Source organism: Nerophis lumbriciformis, linkage group LG02 (genome assembly GCF_033978685.3).
Source record: "Nerophis lumbriciformis linkage group LG02, RoL_Nlum_v2.1, whole genome shotgun sequence".
Taxonomy (NCBI): Eukaryota; Metazoa; Chordata; class Actinopteri; order Syngnathiformes; family Syngnathidae; genus Nerophis; species Nerophis lumbriciformis.
In genome coordinates, this window is record NC_084549.2 from 7444322 (window position 1) to 7465000 (window position 20679).

The following is a 20679-nucleotide window of genomic DNA, read 5'->3' on the forward strand; positions in this document are numbered from 1 at the left end:
TTGCATTAAAAAGTAATAATTTTACATAAAAAAGTCATAATTTTACATACAAAATTTTATGTAAAATTTTACGAGAAAATATTGCAATATTACAGAAACAGAAAGAACATGAGAAATTGTTCACAATTTTATGAGAAAAAAGTCGACACTGCTTTTAGTTCATTTATATTTTTGTTTTTATTTATTGTAATTGGTTTTAAATCGTCATTATTTACTTCGAGTTATTACAGTATGTCTCTATATACATATTTGTTTTATTTTTGTTATTGATTTTGGCCAAAGGGGGGTGCATTTCAATTTCACACTTGTCATTACATATGTTGGCCAGAGGGGGAGCACTTCAATTTTTTTTTACACACACTTGTTATTTCATATGTTGACGAGAGGGGGAGCACTTTTAAAAGCGACACACAGTCAATTTGAAAAATCCCTCCTTTTTGGGACCACTCTCATTTTACATACAACATTTTATGTAGAATTTTACGAGAAAATATTGCAATATTACAGAAACAGAAAAAACATGAGAAATTGTCCACAATTTTATGAGAAAAAAGTCGACACATTGTGAGAAAAAGACCGCTTTTAGTTAATTTATATTTTTGTTTTTATTTATTGTAATTGGTTTTAAATTGTCATTATTTACTTCGAGTTATTACAGTATGTCTCTATATACATGTGAAAAATTTGTTGGACTTTCACGAAAAAAACTTTTTTGGCAGTATTATAAAAAAAAAAGTCATAATTTTACTCGACGCAAGTACAAATTTTACAAGAAAAACTGAACATTTGTGCAATGTTATGATAAACTCGCCGTTTTACAAGAAAAGCTTACAATTTTGGCAATTTATAATAACAATAATAATCGGAATTTTACTCTGCAAAAATTATGACCAAATTCATAATTTTATTCAAAAAATGTCACTGTTTTACAAGAACAACAAAAAAATTGGCAATATTTCGATAAAAGTCAGAATTTTGTATGACAAATGTCACCATTTTGCATTAAAAAGTAACAATTTTACATAAAAAAGTCATAATTTTACATACAAAATTTGATGTAAAATTTTACGAGAAAATATTGCGATATTACAGAAACAGAAAGAACATGAGTAAATTGTTCACAATTTTATGAGAAAAAAGTCGACATATTGTGAGAAAAAGACTGCTTTTAGTTCATTTATATTTTTGTTTTTATTTATTGTAATTGGTTTTAAATCGTCATTATTTACTTCGAGTTATTACAGTATGTCTCTATAAACATGTGAAAAATTTGTTGGACTTTCACAAAAAAATAACTTTTTTGGCAGTATTATAAAAAAAAGTCGTAATTTTACTCGACGCAAGTACAAATTTTAGAAGAAAAACTGAACATTTGCGCAATGTTATGATAAACTCGCCGTTTTACAAGAAAACGCTTACAATTTTGGCAATTTATAATGATAATAATAATCAGAATTTTACTCTGCAAAAATGATGACCAAATTCATAATTTTATTCAAAAAATGTCACTGTTTTACAAGAACAACCAAAAAAATTGGCAATATTTCGATAAAAGTCAGAATTTTGTACGACAAATGTCACCATTTTGCATTAAAAAGTAACAATTTTACATAAAAAAGTCAGAATTTTACATGCAAAGTTTGATGTAAAATTTTACGAGAAAATATTGCAATATTACAGAAACAGAAAAAACATGAGAAATTGTTCACAATTTTATGAGAAAAAAGTCGACACTGCTTTTAGTTCATTTATATTTTTGTTTTTATTTATTGTATTTGGTTTTAAATCGTCATTATTTACTTCGAGTTATTACAGTATGTCTCTATATATATATATTTATTTTATTTTTGTTATTGATTTTGGCCAAAGGGGGGTGCATTTCAATTTCACACTTGTCATTACATATGTTGGCCAGAGGGGGAGCACTTCAATTTTTTTTTTTACACACACTTGTTATTTCATATGTTGACCAGAGGGGGAGCGCTTTTAAAAGCGACACAGTCAATTTGAAAATACCCTCCTTTTTGGCACCACCCTCATTTTGATATATTTCACCACCAGGGGTTGCAAATGAGACATTCTCTATTAGATGCAATGTTATTGGGACCATGATTTATGTCACACCTATGGAAGGTACGTTTCCTTGTTCATGTCTCAAGAAGGGTAGAAATACAAGAACACACACACATAAAACACACACACACATGCACACACACACCCGTCAGCATCTTTGAGAAATATAGATGCGTTTTCTTCCTTCCGACAGCTAAATAGTATAAACACTTAATCGTGTCAAAAGAGCGTGTTAATAAACTGGCAGGGAAAGCGAACGCTCAGCCCTGGGAGAGACACAAGCCCGGTTTACAGCCGCAATGATTTGCCGCAACCGCCCTAAGGATTCAATACATATTTATACTGCAAACTCATTAATGCGGCGGGTGAAAAAAAATGAGAGGAAGACAAAGACGCAGGACCCGGAAGACTCGGATCTAGGGCTTTCACAGCCGTTGCCCCGGAGAATTGAATGAATCGTACGGTGTGCAGAGATTCACTCTTTGCACACCGCACCATTCATTCAATTCTCTGGGGTAACGATTCGATTCAGAGTCGATTCTCGATTCAAAATCCATACTTTTTAATAACATTGGGTGCCTGTTTAATAAAGTCAAATACAAATAAGGCAACAAGAGAAACAACGTTCCCTCTAAGGTGCGCGCCTGTGCAATTGCGCACCGCTCAAGCGTCCTCTGCGCACGGCAAATCTATGCCACGCACAAAATCAAATAAAAAAAATAAGCGCATAACAGTTTTCGACAGTTTTCGTCATCATTGTTCAAATATTGTAACGTCTGTAGAGACGCTTTGAGGACATGAATTCCATCCATCACTTTACTGAGCAAAACTCTTTATTGTCGGCCATAAACACATCACCAAAACATTAGTAAAAAAATATATATCCATTTTATGCAGTACAAACCAGACCGAAAGCAACGTTGTTATATCAACAGCAGCCGCTCGCTCTTTCTCACTTGCGCCAACACATGCACAAATGGCACTTAGCCAGTGATGCGTTTACAGCCACACAAAAAGTCGGACAACTCCAACACCACACATAAAGTGTCATTCCAGGTCGTTACACTATGATTTACCAATCAAATGTGTGCTTATTCTAGTGTCATTCATTAGGAATCTTCATTTATAAATATTAATCATAAAATGCTGTTAGTATATTAAATAAATATTAATAAAAAATAATGTACACATGATCCCCTGCTTACATCTCATTGTGCAACATGTGAATGTTTTAATGGGAACTAAATGCAATGTCTGAAAGGGGTACAAATTATTTCCAAAGCAGGACCTCCACCCAGACAAACAATACAAGTACACAGTTCATGAAAAACAATATTTGTTGTTATTGTCATTGTAAGTGGGCCTAAACACTTATATTAGAAATGGAAATGACTGCTGTCATTTGATTATAATAATAAGAGCATGTTGTCTGTCTATCTGTGTTGGTCCTGCGACCCCAAAAGGGACAAGCGGTAGAAAATGGGTGGCAATATGAACAATGCAAACACTGTCATAAAAATGTGCCATATGGTGAAACCACACTAAACAACACTGTCATAAATATGTGCCATATAGTGAAACAAAACTAAACAACACTTTCATTCGCTAATATGCTAACACGTTTACAAGTTTATGTGTTAGTATAAATAACTTACAACGGTATTCTGTTGGTATGCTTTCAGTTTCACAAATTCTGCAGTCAAGTTTAGCTTATTGGAGAGCTAGCTTTTGCAGCTAATGGGTCCATGACCATGACTTCTGTTTTGTTCGATCAGCCGTTTTACTGCCTTGTTACATACACCGCTTGGAAACAATTAAAATATGTAAATAAACATTTACAGAATATTTTTGTGTAAATAACTCATTTTGCTTACAGTCCTATGTGGCTAATATATGGAATTTCCCCTAAAATGTAGTATACCGGTGCTCTCTATAGTCCGGAAAATACGGTAAATTGGTGCTTATTGGTGTCTGCACAAGCTTTTCATTTTTTTTTCCAATTTTTTTTTTTTTTTTCATTAAAACCTCTTAAGGCCCAAGCTGTTTGTTTACATGCTTTTTTTTATTTATCTTTGCTATTTGGGCTTATTGGACCCTAATTAGAATAAAACCTAAGAATCATCTTTTGATATGATGTACTTAGTCCATAAGTACACAAATGTGTACTTCATGTTTAGTGACATGCTAATTCTAATTTTTACACTTTTTTTTTTCAAATTCCGTTGTATGTTATATTCTTCTGACACCACCAGATGGCAGTACACGTGTCCACATAAGTGGCCATAAGACCCCAATTCAGTAGTGTACACAATTTTGGAAATAAGAGCTAAAAGGTGCTGTCCACGCATGTGGCCACTAAGCCTTTAGTAATATAAATAAAAAACTCTTGCAATATGAGTTTTCTTGCGACTGGAACATTCAAAGGCATGCTCGTAGTTAGCTCCGAGGGCGCATATTTAGCATGCTGGAAAAAAAAAAAAAAAAACGGGTTTCGTTGAGAGTTTTGCAGGACTGCTTCTAAAATGCCCAGAAAAGGTTCCGAGTAATGGTCTGTTGTGTACGTTTCAAAACACAGCAAAAGATAGGAGCACGATGTGCAGTAAATGAGTGTTTCCATGGTGAAAGCCGCGTAGTACATGACAAACTCATTTAAATATGGCAGTTTGCACCGTAGATCACAGGCAACACGCTCGCTAAAAAATACACACAATTTTAAACTTTGTAGAGACATTGTTGAGCGTGTGGTACTTGGATCTTAGTAGATCAGGCCCAAAGTTGTGTACTAAAATCTCGTGAGCACTTATATTTGCCGACTGAGCAGTTTGATTCCTATTACAACATTGGTACTGCTTCTGCTGTGTTGTGCAATACACGTGTTAATAAATGAGCATGTGGTTAAAGGGACACCTATTCCTGGTGACTTTTTCTAAAGTTAGACAATTAAGACATGCATGCAGTTTTTTTATAGCCTCTCTCCAATTAAGGGCTGCTTCTACAAACCCCGTTTCCATATGAGTTGGGAAATTGTGCTAGATGTAAATATAAACGGAATTCATTTTCAACCCATATTCAGTTGAATATGCTGCAAAGACAACATATTTGATGTTCAAACTGATAACAATTTTTTTTTTTTGCAAATAATCATTAACTTTAGAATTTGATGCCAGCAACACGTGACAAAGAAGTTGGGAAAGGTGGCAATAAATACTGATAAAGTTGAGGAATGCTCATCAAACACTTATTTGGAACATCCCACAGTTGAACAGGCTAATTGGGAACAGGTGAGTGCCATGATTGGGTATAAAAGTAGATTCCATGAAATGCTCAGTCATTCACAAACAAGGATGGGGCGAGGGTCACCACTTTGTCAACAAATGCGTGAGCAAATTGTTGAACCGTTTAAGAAAAACCTTTCTCAACCAGCTATTGCAAGGAATTTCACCATCTACGGTCCGTAATATCATCAAAGGGTTCAGAGAATCTGGAGACATCACTGCACGTAAGCAGCTAAGCCCGTGACCTTCGATCCCTCAGCCTGTACTGCATCAACAAGCGACATAAGTGTGTAAAGGATATCACCACAATGGCTCAGGAACACTTCAGAAACCCACTGTCAGTAACTACAGTTGGTCGCTACATCTGTAAGTGCAAGTTAAAACTCTCCTATGCAAGGCGAAAACCGTTTATCAACAACACCCAGAAACTCTGTCGGCTTCGCTGGGCCTGAGCTCATCTAAGATGGACTGATACAAAGTGGAAAAGTGTTCTGTGGGTCTGACAAGTCCACATTTCAAATTGTTTTTGGAAACTGTGGACGTCGTCAAAGAGGAAAAGAACCATCCGGATTGTTATAGGCGCAAAGTTGAAAAGCCAGCACGTGTGATGGTATGGGGGTGTATTAGTGCCCAAGACATGGGTAACTTACACATCTGTGAAGGCGCCATTAATGCTGAAAGGTACATATGAAAGGTTTTGGAGCAACATATGTTGCCATCCAAGCAACATTACCATGGACGCCCCTGCTTATTTCAGCAAGACAATGCCAAGCCACGTGTTACATCAACCTGGTTTCATAGTATAAGAGTGCGGGTACTAGATTGGCCTGCCTGTAGTCCAGACCTGTCTCCCATTGAAAATGTGTGGCGCATTATGAAGCCTAAAATACCACAACGGAGACCCCCGGACTGTTGAACGACTTAAGCTGTACATCAAGCAAGAATGGGAAGGAATTCCACCTGAGAAGCTTCAAAAATGTGTTTTTAAAAGGAAAGGCCATGTAACACAGTGGTGAACATGCCCTTTCCCAACTACTTTGTCACGTGTTGCAGCCATGAAATTCTAAGGTAATTATTATTTGCAAGAAAAAAATAAAGTTTATGAGTTTGAACATTAAATATGTTGTCTTTGTAGTGCATTCAACTGAATATGGGTTGAAAAGGATTTGCAAATCATTGTATTCCGTTTATATTTACATCTAACACAATTTCCCAACTCATATGGAAACGGGGTTTGTAATTGTCATGGCGTTTTAGGTTAATATATATATATAAGTAAATAATGAAGGCACCTGTACTCCTCCTGGGTGAATATGGGGATGCGCGAGGGCTGAAGGACGGTGATCTCCACCACGGTGCTGTTAGTCTTCACAGGCTCACCGGCGTCAAAGGCGATAACAAACAACTGCACACAAACACACACAGGCAGGAAGGCAAAAAAAACGAGATGTTACATGTTGTTTACAGCAGCAATCATTCATTTTACAAGCACAAAAAAGGACGGATATATAAACAAAACAAAAAAACAGATGTTTTAGGAGGGAGAGAAAGGCAAGCATTGTGTTACAATAGAGCTTGAAAAAGCATAAGCGAGACAGCGTCATTAGCACAAAATGTCCCAGAGCACCTGTTTCTCTTTGAAAGCTATACTAAAAAAATTTAAAAAAACAACACAAAACTAAGCCAGGTCACATTGGGTTGATAGCTTTACATAACAAGATGTGGAAGTGTAATCTGGTTTGCATCACTGCAAAAAAAGAAATTGAAAAATGTCATCAATCTAAACATTGTTTTATGTGGCCTGCAAAACCCAGAAAATAATGTTAGTCACATATTTGTTCTTTCTCTTTTCCGGGCGAGAACCATGGACTCGGACTTGGAGGTGCTGATTCTCATCCCAGTCGCTTCACACTCGGCTGCGAACCGATCCAGTGAGAGCTGAAGATCCTGGCCAGATGAAGCCATCAGGACCACATCATCTGCAAAAAGCAGAGACCTAATCCTGCAGCCACCAAACCAGATCCCCTCAACGCCTTGATTGCGCCTAGAAATTCTGTCCATAAAAGTTATGAACAGAATGGGTGACAAAGGGCAGCCTTGGCGGAGTCCAACCCTCACTGGAAACGTGTCCGACTTACTACCGGCCATGCGGACCAAGCTCTGGCACTGATCATACAGGGAGCGGACTGCCACAATCAGACAGTCTGATACCCCGTACTCCCTGATGGCTTCATCTGGCCAGGATCTTCAGCTCTCACTGGATCGGTTCGCAGCCGAGTGTGAAGCGACTGGGATGAGAATCAGCACCTCCAAGTCCGAGTCCATGGTTCTCGCCCGGAAAAGGGTGGAGTGCCATCTCCGGGTTGGGGAGGAGATCTTGCCCCAAGTGGAGGAGTTCAAGTACCTCGGAGTCTTGTTCACGAGTGAGGGAAGAGTGGATCGTGAGATCGACAGGCGGATCGGTGCGGCGTCTTCAGTAATGCGGACGCTGTATCGATCCGTTGTGGTGAAGAAGGAGCTGAGCCGGAAGGCAAAGCTCTCAATTTACCGGTCGATCTATGTTCCCATCCTCACCTATGGTCATGAGCTTTGGGTTATGACCGAAAGGACAAGATCACGGGTACAAGCGGCCGAAATGAGTTTCCTCCGCCGGGTGGCGGGGCTCTCCCTTAGAGATAGGGTGAGAAGCTCTGCCATCCGGGGGGAGCTCAAAGTAAAGCCGCTGCTCCTCCACATCGAGAGGAGCCAGATGAGGTGGTTCGGGCATCTGGTCAGGATGCCACCCGAACGCCTCCCTCGGGAGGTGTTTAGGGCACGTCCGACCGGTAGGAGGCCGCGGGGAAGACCCAGGACACGTTGGGAAGACTATGTCTCCCGGCTGGCCTGGGAACGCCTCGGGGTCCCACGGGAAGAGCTGGACGAAGTGGCTGGGGAGAGGGAAGTCTGGGCTTCCCTGCTTAGGCTGCTGCCCCCGCGACCCGACCTCAGATAAGCGGAAGAAGATGGATGGATGGACATATTTGTTCTTTCAATTTTGACAAATGCGGCTTACAGTCTGGTGCGGCAAATACATGTAAAATTAAAGCTGCAAGCAGCATTGGTCGGGCCCGCGTATTTGGCAGGTGCTAGTCCAAAGTGTCCAAATACTTTTGTCAAGTTTTAGTCCCAAGTGTCCCAATACTTTTGTCCAGTGTAAGTGTCCCAATACTTGTGTCCAGTGGTAGTCCTAAGTGTCCCAATACTTTTGTTCAGTGGTATTCCTAAGTGTCCCAATATTTTTTTTCCAGTGTAAGTGTCCCAATACTTTTGTTCAGTTTTCGTCATAAGTGTCCCAATACTTTTGCCTACTTTTAGTCCGAATTGTCCCAATACTTTTGTTTAGTGTACCTACCTTGTCTGCATTGTGTGGGCACGCTGGTGCTTCCTGCTTTTAAGCAGGATTCTTGAAAAAACAGCAGCATCAGCGTAGCGGCTATTTGAAGGGTCATAAAATCAAAACCGGAGCCGGTATCAAAACTCTTTCACTAACTTTCAATTAGAAGGGTTCAATCTCTCTCCTGTGTTAGTTTGAAGCCGAAACGTCAAACACGCTCAGAGGAGATAATGTTTGAAGAAAGGTGACCGGTTTTTACAAAAATGTTGTGTTGAAGGGGGAATAGCAAACTTCCTGTAGATTTTTGCTGGGGGTTGTCAATTTATGAAATGTAGGTCTAAGTGAGACCTACGGAGAGGTTTTTGTTTCATGTCTCTCCGACCTTCCCGGTGGGAGCTACAGGCAGTTTTGTCATTTTTTTCTTCCGAGGAGCAGTTTTTTCTCCGTTTTATTAAAAAATTGCTCAAGAGCGCAATTTTTAAATTTGGGGTTAGGTTTTTTTATTAGATCGCAATATTTGCCAGTCATGATGTGTGTGTTTAGTTTGGTGAGTTTTGAAGCATGTTAAAGGGCTCAAAGAGGCAAAAGTGACTGTTTTTAGTACTTTTTTTGTCTTGAAGGGGGAATTGCCAACTTCCTGTTGATTTTTGCCCGAGGATATACAATTATGAAAGGTAGGTGTAAGTCAGACCTACATAGAGGTTTTTGTTTCATGTCTCTCCGACCTTCCTAGTGGGAGTTACAGGCAGTCTAGTTTTTTTTTCCTAGGGGGCGCTAGAGCGCAATTTTTATTTTTGGGGTGTGGTTTTTTTATCAAAAGGCAATTTTCGCAGGTCCTGACGTGTGCGTCAAATATGGTGAGTTTTGAAGCATGTTAAGTGGGTCAAATTGCAGCTCAAAGAGGCGGCCGGTATAATAATAATAATAAAACCTTACAAATTCAATAGGTCCTTATGTCCCATTGCATAAGGACTCCCCTATGCAATGGGCCATGCGGGCCCTAAATATGTTTTTCTTCTAAAATTTGGTGGGACGACTTAAATACCGGTGCGCTCCATAGTGAAGATACTGTAGTTGTCAGCTAAAGAATATTAAAGGGGAACATTATCACCAGGCCTATGTTGTGGCCCTGCAGTCATTCACAACTCCTCCAACACGAACATTATTGTTTTTGCACTTTTTGGCTTCTTATGAAATAACTTTTTTAAATAGATTCAATCTTGCAGTGGAGAGTTTAAGTGTGGGCTTTAGTTGATACAACACTCTCGTCAGGGGTTGCATTCAAGACAACACACGGCATGCTCGCAACGACCGGGCTACTACAACACGCAAAAGCCAGAGCTGGAAGACCCTCCTGCCTCGTTAAGATCTCCCGTTTGGGAATGTTTCGGTTTCGCGGTGCGATACAACAATGGATATTATCGCTTCAACGAAGGGAAAAACGAACAAACACAGCTCCCACCGCATTCAAGCAGCCTCTCCTCGGCGAGTCAGGCAGGGCTAAAGCAATAACAAATGTTTTTATAGCAGCAGATTTAAAGGGGAACATTATCACCAGACCTATGTAAGCGTCAATATATACCTTGATGTTGCAGAAAAAAGACCATATATTTTTTTAACCGATTTCCGAACTCTAAATGGGTGAATTTTGGCGAATTAAACGCCTTTCTAATAACAACGTGACGTAACATCGGGAAGCAATCCGCCATTTTCTCAAACACCGAGTCAAATCAGCCCTGTTATTTTCCGTTTTTTCGACTGTTTTCCGTACCTTGGAGACATCATGCCTCGTCGGTGTGTTGTCGGAGGGTGTAACAACACGGACAGGGACGGATTCAAGTTGCACCAGTGGCCCAAAGATGCGAAAGTGGCAAGAAATTGGACGTTTGTTCCGCACACTTTACCGACGAAAGCTATGCTACGACAAGAGATGGCAATAATGTGTGGATATCCTGCGACACTCAAAGCAGATGCATTTCCAACGATAAAGTCAAAGAAATCTGCCGCCAGACCCCCATTGAATCTGCCGGAGTGTGTGAGCAATTCAGGGACAAAGGACCTCGGTAGCACGGCAAGCAATGGCGGCAGTTTGTTCCCGCAGACGAGCGAGCTAAACCCCCTGGATGTCTTGGCTCACACCGTCCCTTATGCCACCGAAGATGATCAAGAGAAGAATATCGACCCTAGCTTCCCTGGCCTGCTGCCATCAACTCCAAAACTGGACAGATCAGCTTTCAGGCAAAGAGAGCGGATGAGGGTATGTCTACAGAATATATTAATTGATGAAAATTGGGCTGTCTGCACTCTCAAAGTGCATGTTGTTGCCAAATGTATTTCATATGCTGTAAACCTAGTTCATAGTTGTTAGTTTCCTTTAATGCCAAACAAACACATACCAATCGTTGGTTAGAAGGCGATCGCCGAATTCGTCCTCGCTTTCTCCCGTGTCGCTGGCTGTCGTGTCGTTTTCGTCGGTTTCGCTTGCATACGGTTCAAACCGATATGGCTCAATAGCTTCAGTTTCTTCTTCAAATTGGTTTTCGCTACCTGCCTCCACACTACAACCATCCGTTTCAATACATGCGTAATCTGTTGAATCGCTTAAGCCGCTGAAATCCGAGTCTGAATCCGAGCTAATGTCGCTATAGCTTGCTGTTCTATCCGCCATGTTTGTTTGTATTGGCATCACTATGTGACGTCACAGGAAAATGGATGGGTGTATATAACGATGGTTAAAATCAGGCACTTTGAAGCTTTTTTTAGGGATATTGCGTGATGGGTAAAAGTTTGAAAAAAACTTCGAAAAATAAAATAAGCCACTGGGAACTGATTTTTAATGGTTTTAACCCTTCTGAAATTGTGATAATGTTCCCCTTTAAGAACATAACTATTACTACTGCTAATACTACTACTCCTACTATAATTATGTTGCCCTCCACTCACTTGAAAGGTAAGACTGGGCTCTTCGTTGAGGTTGACTTTAGTGACGACCCTCCCAGTGTCCTCCTCCACGTCAAAGATGCTGCCACTGTATGGTGACCTGTCCTGGTCCACCCTGTAGCGGACAGAACTGGCCGGAGTGTCCTAAAGAACAAGGAGATGAGAGGAAACGGTAATAAACATTGACAGAACAGTAATTACCACCACCAAAATACCAAGACAGGATTTGCTCTTTAGTACCTGGGTAAAACTTGTTTGTTTAATTTTTGGGTTCATTGTGTCACGTGGGGGTCGCATATTCATGCGGGATCGTTCCTTCAGTGCAACACGGACACTCCGGACAAAAACGTGAAGGTATAAGGTGATTTATTTACATAAAAAACAGAAAACAAGCAAAAGAAAAGCGTGCCGAACGCAAGGGAAGCTAAGGCTAACACTTAGCACAGGACTCTGGAACATGAAACAAATCAACGTGACTGTAGCTTACCGCAAACAAGGAGGACAGGACGAGTGAACAGAAAGGCAGGCTTAAATAGTGTCAGTGATGGAAAACAGGTGCGCGTCGGGAACACAAGCGGCAGGTGGAAATAATAAGTAACCATGGTGACGAAACAAACTCACAGGTGCACAAGCAATAACAAAAGGAGTCCAAAACTAACAGAAAACACAAAAACATGATCCAGACCACGGGTCATGACAGTACCCCCTCCTCAAGGACAGATACAAGATGTCCAAAAACAAAACAAAAGACAAGCAGGGTCAAAAGTCACGGGAGGGCGGAGGGAGGACTTGGCGGTGGGTCGCCAGGCCAAGTGTCCCCGAATCCACCGAGGACAAGTCAAGTGGCGGCGGCGAGTGGAACGCCGCTGCAGCAGGCGAGGCGGGCGACCAGGGAATGGCCACATTCGTGGCCGACGGGGAAGTGGGCGCACTTGGCGAGGCAGACGACCAGGGAGCGGCCACATGCGTGGTCGACGGGGAGGTGGGCGCGTCGGCGCCGTCATGGAAGGCTTGGACGCAGCAGTAGACGTGGCAGGCGTGGACGCAGCAGCAGACGTGGCAGGCGTGGATGCGGCAGGCGTGGACGCAGCAGCGGACGCAGCAGCGGACGCAGCAGCGGACGTGGCAGGCGTAGACGCAGCAGCAGACGCGGCAGGCGTGGACGCAGCAGCAGACGAGTCAGGCGTGGACGCAGCAGTAGACGAGTCAGGCGTGGACGCAGCAGTAGACGAGTCAGGCGTGGACGCAGCAGCAGACGAGTCAGGCGTGGTAGCAGCAGCAGACGAGTCAGGCGTGGTAGCAGGCACAGGCGGCGAAGCTTGGCGTGGTGCAGGCACAGGCGGGAAAGCTTGGCGTGGTGCAGGCATAGGCGGCAAAGCTTGGCGTGGCGCAGGCGGCGAAGCTTGGCGTGGTGCAGGCACAGGCGGCGAAGCCTGGCGTGGTGCAGGCAAAGGCGGCGAAGCCTGGCGTGGTGCAGGCACAGGCGGCAAAGCCTGGCGTGGTGCAGGTACAGGCGGCGAAGCCTGGCGTGGTGCAGGTACAGGAGCTTGAGCCTGGCGTGGTGCAGGTACAGGAGCTTGAGCCAGCCGAGGAGCAGGAACTGGAGCCAGCCGAGGAGCAGGGACTGGAGCTAGCCGAGGAGCAGGAACTGGAGCTAGAGATGGTGGCGTCTGCAAGCCCACCGGAGATGATGGTGGCGTCTGCAGGCCCACCCGGGCTGAGGTTAGCCATGAGCATGGCGGAGGTAGTCCAGGTGGGGGTTGCGGCTTGGCATGCCGACGGACTGGAGGTGGAGGGCGGCCCGGAGGTTGCGGCTTGACTGGCCGAAAGACTGGTGGTGGCGGCCGGGATGGAGGTTGCTGCCTGGCTGGGCGCAGCTGTCCTCCTTCTGTCACGTGGGGGTCGCATATTGATGCGGGATCGTTCCTTCAGTGCAACACGGACACTCCGGACAAAAACGTGAAGGTATGAGGTGATTTATTTACATAAAAAACAGAAAACAAGCAAAAGAAAAGCGTGCCGAACGCACGGGAAGCTAAGGCTAACACTTAGCACAGGACTCTGGAACATGAAACAAATCAACGTGACTGTAACTTACCGCAAACAAGGAGGACAGGACGAGTGAACAGAAAGGCAGGCTTAAATAGTGTCAGTGATGGAAAACAGGTGCGCGTCGGGAACACAAGCGGCAGGTGAAAATAATAAGTAACCATGGTGACGAAACAAACTCATAGGTGCACAAGCAATAACAAAAGGAGTCCAAAACTAACACAAAACACAAAAACATGATCCAGACCACGGATCATGACACATTGAGGTTAGCTCATTTTGCTTGTTTTGGAAAGTCTTGACAAGCCGAATTTTCTTGTTCTATTGGCAGATAATTTTGCTTAGTTCAAATAAAATACCCCTCATTTTTGTAATTTGTTTTCTTGTTTTTTGAACACTGACTAACAAGTATGTGCTCCAATCACTCTATCACAAAAAAATAAAAGTTGTAGAAATGATTGGAAACTCAAGACAGCCATGACATTATGTTCTTTACAAGTGTACGTAAACTTTTGACCACAATTGTATGTAATGCTCATAAGGGTATTCTAGTAAAATATGCAGAGATGAGATGTGTAAATATCAACATTGCACAGATTTCATATTTCATTCATTCACAACTCCTCCAACACAAACATTATTGTTTTAGCACTTTTGGCTTCTTATTGAATAGCTTTTTTAAATAGATTCAATCTTGCACGTGGAAACTTTAAGTGTGGGCTTTAGTTGATATAACACTCCCGTCAGGGGGTGCATTCTACGCCAGGGGTGCATTATCCGGCACTACACTGCATGGGATTCTGGATATTTGTTTTGTTGTGTTTATGTTGTGTTACTGTGCGGATGTTCTCCCGAAATGTGTTTGTCATTCTTGTTTGGTGTGGATTCACAGTGTGGCATATATTTGTAACAGTGTTAAAGTTAATAAAGTTATTCATGTGTGTGTGTACAGAAGCCGAACATATTTTGTGATCGGGCCGGCACGTTGTTGGAATGAATGAAAAGCGGAAGTGACGACAGCTCGTAGAGGACGATAAACGCAGTGCCTTTAAAGCACGCCTCCAAGACTGTGGTCCGGGTGGACTACGAGATATAATGACTGATGAACACCTTCGTTTGATAATGAAGGTTGCCTCAGCTCAAAGCCTGAGCCCCGACATGAATGAACTAGCATCCAAGAAAATATGGCAGGTATCTGGCTTGGGCACATCAGATTAGATCAGTGTGTTGCAAACTGAGCAGTTTAAAGTCCTGAATGGTAGGTTTATTCATTATTTTATATTCTAATTTATTAGCCTGTGGAAAAGGTTAATGTTGATATTTACCTCAGAAGGCTGCAAATAGAAAAGAGGCATTACATTTTTATTTAAATTGTATTTGATATGCCATTGATATTTTTTAATTATTATTATTATTATTTGAAACAGGATTTTGCATGTCACTATAAAGTTAGATAAGCCTTACTTGTTCAATATTTAATGCAAAACTTGTTTGGGTCCCTATTAAAAGGTTACTTTGTTCAAACTTGGCCCGCGGCTTTGTTCAGTTTTAAATTCTGGCCCACTCTGTATTTGAGTTTGACACCCCTGGTCTAGAAGAACCCCTGGTAGACCTAGACTACGCTGATGACATCTGCCTGTTGGCTGATCGCGTGGAGCAGGCACAGGAACTCCTGAACAGAGTGGAGGTGGAATGTGCCAGGGTTGGCCTCAGACTAAACGCAAAGAAGACTGAGGTAATCACCTATAACCTATGTATGGACCACCCGGCAATAACAACATCAGATGGCAACGCTCTGCGAGAGGTCAATGACTTCAAGTACTCGGGTTCCTGGATGAACTCCACAGGACAAGACCTTAAAGTCAGGAAGGCACTAGCGTAGATGGCCCTGAACGGTATGTCAAGAGTGTGGTGCTCGAATCTCCCCCGACACATAAAGCTGAGTCTATTCCACGCCACTGTGGAGTCTGTCCTCCTGTATGTCTGCGAAAGCTGGACCCTGCCACCCACCCTGCAGAAGTCCCTAGATGGGTGCTACACCAGAATGATACGAGCTGTTCTGAATGTGGACCAGAACATCCACATCACCAACAAGGACCTGTACGGGCAACTGCCAAGGCTCAGCAAGAAGGTAACAGCTAGGAGGATGAGGCTGGTCGGCCACTGCCACAGACATCGGGAGCTCCCGGCCAGCAGGCTGGTCCTATGGGAACCCATGCACAGGCATCGATCGCGAGGACGTCCCGCGTTAACGTACGTGGACATCCAGAAGAAAGATGCCGGAGCTGAAAGCTCTACGGAGCTGGCCGGGTGTATGGAGAACCGGAATGATTGGAGACAGCTAGGAGTATGAGGCTGGTCGGCCACTGCCACAGACATCGGGATTCCCATAGGACCAGCAGGCTGGTCCTATGGGAACCCATGCACAGGCATCGATCGCGAGGACGTCCCGCGTTAACGTACGTGGACATCCTGAAGAAAAATGCCGGAGCTGAAAGTTCTACGGAGTTGGCCGGGTGTATGGAGAACCGGAATGATTGGAGACTCCGATGGAAGCTGGTCCGAGGACGACTGAGAGAGAGTATAATATGACTAAAGCAGCAATAATAATAGAACAAACGCCTGAAAATGAGCTTCCTTCAAACTATGCATGAATAAACTCACCTAATCTCTCAACGTTATCATTGAGAAAACGTTTGTTTTTACAAATTTGTGACAAAACGTTAAGATGTGTAGTGTTGATGACCTTGGAACAGTTTAATTGTGCTGTTGCACCTTGGGATTGAATAGTGTTATTTTAGTCCTTCAAAGTGTTTTTTTTATTGGGACAAGAGGAGAAAGTTCCTTATAAAATCCAAGGACCTTTACGGGCAACTGCCGAGGCTCAGCAAGAAGGTAACAGCTAGGAGGATGAGGCTGGCCGGCCACTGCCTCAGACATCGGGAGCTCCCGGCCAGCAGGCTGGTCCTATGGGAACCCTTGCATGGGCATCGATCGCGAGGACGTCCCGCGTTAACGTACGTGGACATCTTGAAGAAAGATGCCGGAGCTGAAAGCTCTACAGAGCTGGCCGGGTGTATGGAGAACCGGAATGATTGGAGACAGCTAGGAGGATGAGGCTGGTCGGCCACTGCCACAGACATCGGGATTCCCATAGGACCAGCAGGCTGGTCCTATGGGAACCCATGCACAGGCATCGATCGCGAGGACGTCCCGCGTTAACGTACGTGGACATCCTGAAGAACGATACCGGAGCTGAAAGCTCTACGGAGCTGGCCGGGTGTATGGAGAACCGGAATGATTAGAGACTCCGATGGAAGCTGGTCTGAGTACGACTGAGAGAGAGTACAATATGGCTAAAGCAGCAATAATAATAGAACAGCTGAAAATGAGCTTCCTTCAAACTGTGCATGAATAAACTCACCTAATCTCTCAAAGTTATCATTGAGAAAACGTTTGTTTTTACAAATGTGTGACAAAACGTTAAGATGTGTAGTGTTGATGACCTTGGAAAAGATCAATTGTGCTGTTGCACCTTGGGATTGAATAGTGTTATTTTATCCCTTCAAAGTGTTTTTTTTATTGTGACAAGAGGAGAAAGTTCCTTATAAAATCCAAGGACCTTTACGGGCAACTGCCGAGGCTCAGCAAGAAGGTAACAGCTAGGAGGATGAGGCTGGCCGGCCACTGCCTCAGACATCGGGAGCTCCCGGCCAGCAGGCTGGTCCTATGGGAACCCATGCACTGGCATCGATCGCGAGGACGTCCCGTGCTAACGTACGTGGACATCCTGAAGAAAGATGCCGGAGCTGGCCGGGTGTATGGAGAACCGGAACGATTGGAGACTGCGATGGAAGCTGGTCTGAGTACGACTGAGAGATAGTACAATATGGCTAAAGCAGCAATAATAATAGAACAGCTGAAAATGAGCTTCCTTCAAACTGTGCATGAATAAACTCACCTAATCTCTCAACGTTATCATTGAGAAAACGTTTGTTTTTACAAATGTGTGACAAAACGTTAAGATGTGTAGTGTTGATGACCTTGGAACAGTTTAATTGTGCTGTTGCACCTTGGGATTGAATAGTGTTATTTTAGTCCTTCAAAGTGTTTTTTTTATTGGGACAAGAGGAGAAAGTTCCTTATAAAATCCAAGGACCTTTACGAGCAACTGCCGAGGCTCAGCAAGAAGGTAACAGCTAGGAGGATGAGGCTGGCCGGCCACTGCCTCAGACATCGGGAGCTCCCGGCCACCAGGGTGTTCCTATGGTAACCCATGCACGGGCATCGATCGCGAGGACGTCCCGCGTTAACGTACGTGGACATCCTGAAGAAAAATGCCGGAGCTGAAAGTTCTACGGAGCTGGCCGGGTGTATGGAGAACCGGAATGATTGGAGACTCCGATGGAAGCTGGTCCGAGGACGACTGAGAGAGAGTATAATATGACTAAAGCAGCAATAATAATAGAACAAACGCCTGAAAATGAGCTTCCTTCAAACTATGCATGAATAAACTCACCTAATCTCTCAACGTTATCATTGAGAAAACGTTTGTTTTTACAAATTTGTGACAAAACGTTAAGATGTGTAGTGTTGATGACCTTGGAACAGTTTAATTGTGCTGTTGCACCTTGGGATTGAATAGTGTTATTTTAGTCCTTCAAAGTGTTTTTTTTTATTGGGACAAGAGGAGAAAGTTCCTTATAAAATCCAAGGACCTTTACGGGCAACTGCCGAGGCTCAGCAAGAAGGTAACAGCTAGGAGGATGAGGCTGGCCGGCCACTGCCTCAGACATCGGGAGCTCCCGGCCAGCAGGCTGGTCCTATGGGAACCCTTGCATGGGCATCGATCGCGAGGACGTCCCGCGTTAACGTACGTGGACATCTTGAAGAAAGATGCCGGAGCTGAAAGCTCTACAGAGCTGGCCGGGTGTATGGAGAACCGGAATGATTGGAGACAGCTAGGAGGATGAGGCTGGTCGGCCACTGCCACAGACATCGGGATTCCCATAGGACCAGCAGGCTGGTCCTATGGGAACCCATGCACAGGCATCGATCGCGAGGACGTCCCGCGTTAACGTACGTGGACATCCTGAAGAAAGATACCGGAGCTGAAAGCTCTACGGAGCTGGCCGGGTGTATGGAGAACCGGAATGATTAGAGACTCCGATGGAAGCTGGTCTGAGTACGACTGAGAGAGAGTACAATATGGCTAAAGCAGCAATAATAATAGAACAGCTGAAAATGAGCTTCCTTCAAACTGTGCATGAATAAACTCACCTAATCTCTCAACGTTATCATTGAGAAAACGTTTGTTTTTACAAATGTGTGACAGAACGTTAAGATGTGTAGTGTTGATGACCTTGGAACAGATCAATTGGGATTGAATAGTGTTATTTTATTCCTTCAAAGTGCTTTTTTATTGTGACAAGAGGAGAAAGTTCCGTATAAAATCCAACCATCCAGGCTCCACAGTAAAGGACTGTAATAGTGGCCCTTTAATTAAGAATAATCACACTTCCTTGAGGATCATCTTCATTGTTTTTTCTTACAGCAGTTTTGTCCCCAAGAACCTTGAATACAGTCTGAGCTTTTAATATTTATTTATTGTTCTGGGCGCCAATTGCCCGAGCCGAGTCTGTTGCCTAGGGGACTGGATTCCCTGGAGGTAGAAGCTTCTTTGTGAATTATCACAGGGGAAATGACCATTTGCTGCAATGCTAAACTACATTTACTACAATCTATAGCGGCTATTTTTATACGTACCGATCCAATTCCGTCTGGTTTCGGCTCAAACACGAACACAAAGTGTTCGTAATTGTTAGGTAAATGGAAAAGGGGTAGGATTAAATAAGCTTTGCTTCTTCCTACTCCTATTCGGACATGGTTTAAAGGGAAATTAAAATATGTGAAATATGTGGTGTAAGATAGTGTTTTGGCACTGAGCATACAGGGAGCGGCCAGAGTGCCAGAGCTTGGTCCGCATTGCCGGCAGTAAGTCGGACACGTTTCCAGTGAGGGTTGGACTCCGCCAAAGCTGCCCTTTGTCACCGATTCTGTTCATAACTTTTATGGACAAAATTTCTAGGCGCAGTCAAGGCGTTGAGGGGATCCGGTTTGGTGGCTGCAGGATTAGGTCTCTGCTTTTTGCGGATGATGTGGTCCTGATGGCTTCATCTGGCCAGGATCTTCAGCTCTCGCTGGATCGGTTCGCAGCCGAGTGTGAAGCGACTGGGATGAGAATCAGCACCTCCAAGTCCGAGTCCATGGTTCTCGCCCGGAAAAGGGTGGAGTGCCATCTCCGGGTTGGGGAGGAGATCTTGCCCCAAGTGGAGGAGTTCAAGTACCTCGGAGTCTTGTTCACGAGTGAGGGAAGAGTGGATCGTGAGATCGACAGGCGGATCGGTGCGGCGTCTTCAGTAATGCGGACGCTGTATCGATCCGTTGTGGTGAAGAAGGAGCTGAGCCGGAAGGCAAAGCTCTCAATTTACCGGTCGATCTACGTTCCCATCCGCACCTATGGTCATGAGCTTTGGGTTATGACCAAAAGGACAAGATCACGGGTACAAGCGGCCAAAATGAGTTTTCTCCGCCGGGTGGCGGGGCTCTCCCTTAGAGATAGGGTGAGAAGCTCTGCCATCCGGGGGGAGCTCAAAGTAAAGCCGCTGCTCCTCCACATCGAGAGGAGCCAGATGAGGTGGTTCGGGCATCTGGTCAGGATGCCACCCGAGCGCCTCCCTAGGGAGGTGTTTAGGGCACGTCCGACCGGTTGGAGGCCGCGGGGAAGACCCAGGACACGTTGGGAAGACTATGTCTCCCGGCTGGCCTGGGAACGCCTTGGGGTCCCACGGGAAGAGCTGGACGAAGTGGCTGGGGAGAGGGAAGTCTGGGCTTCCCTGCTTAGGCTGCTGCCCCCGCGACCCGACCTCGGATAAGCGGAAGAAGATGGATGGATGGATGGATGGATGG

At 44.0% G+C, this 20679-nt stretch overlaps 1 protein-coding gene across 2 annotated transcripts in view; it reads right to left on the reverse strand.

Annotated features, from left to right (window-relative positions):
• The window catches only part of LOC133580422 (protocadherin-15-like), an 888230-nt gene that overhangs the window by 243084 nt on the left and 624467 nt on the right, over nt 1–20679 (reverse strand). For both annotated transcript variants that reach the window (XM_061934831.1, XM_061934743.1), the window contains 2 exons: nt 11665–11805; nt 6641–6753 (listed from right to left, as the gene is read on the reverse strand). In XM_061934831.1, coding sequence (XP_061790815.1) covers nt 6641–6753; nt 11665–11805 — 254 coding nt within the window. The remainder of the gene's footprint in view (nt 1–6640; nt 6754–11664; nt 11806–20679) is intronic.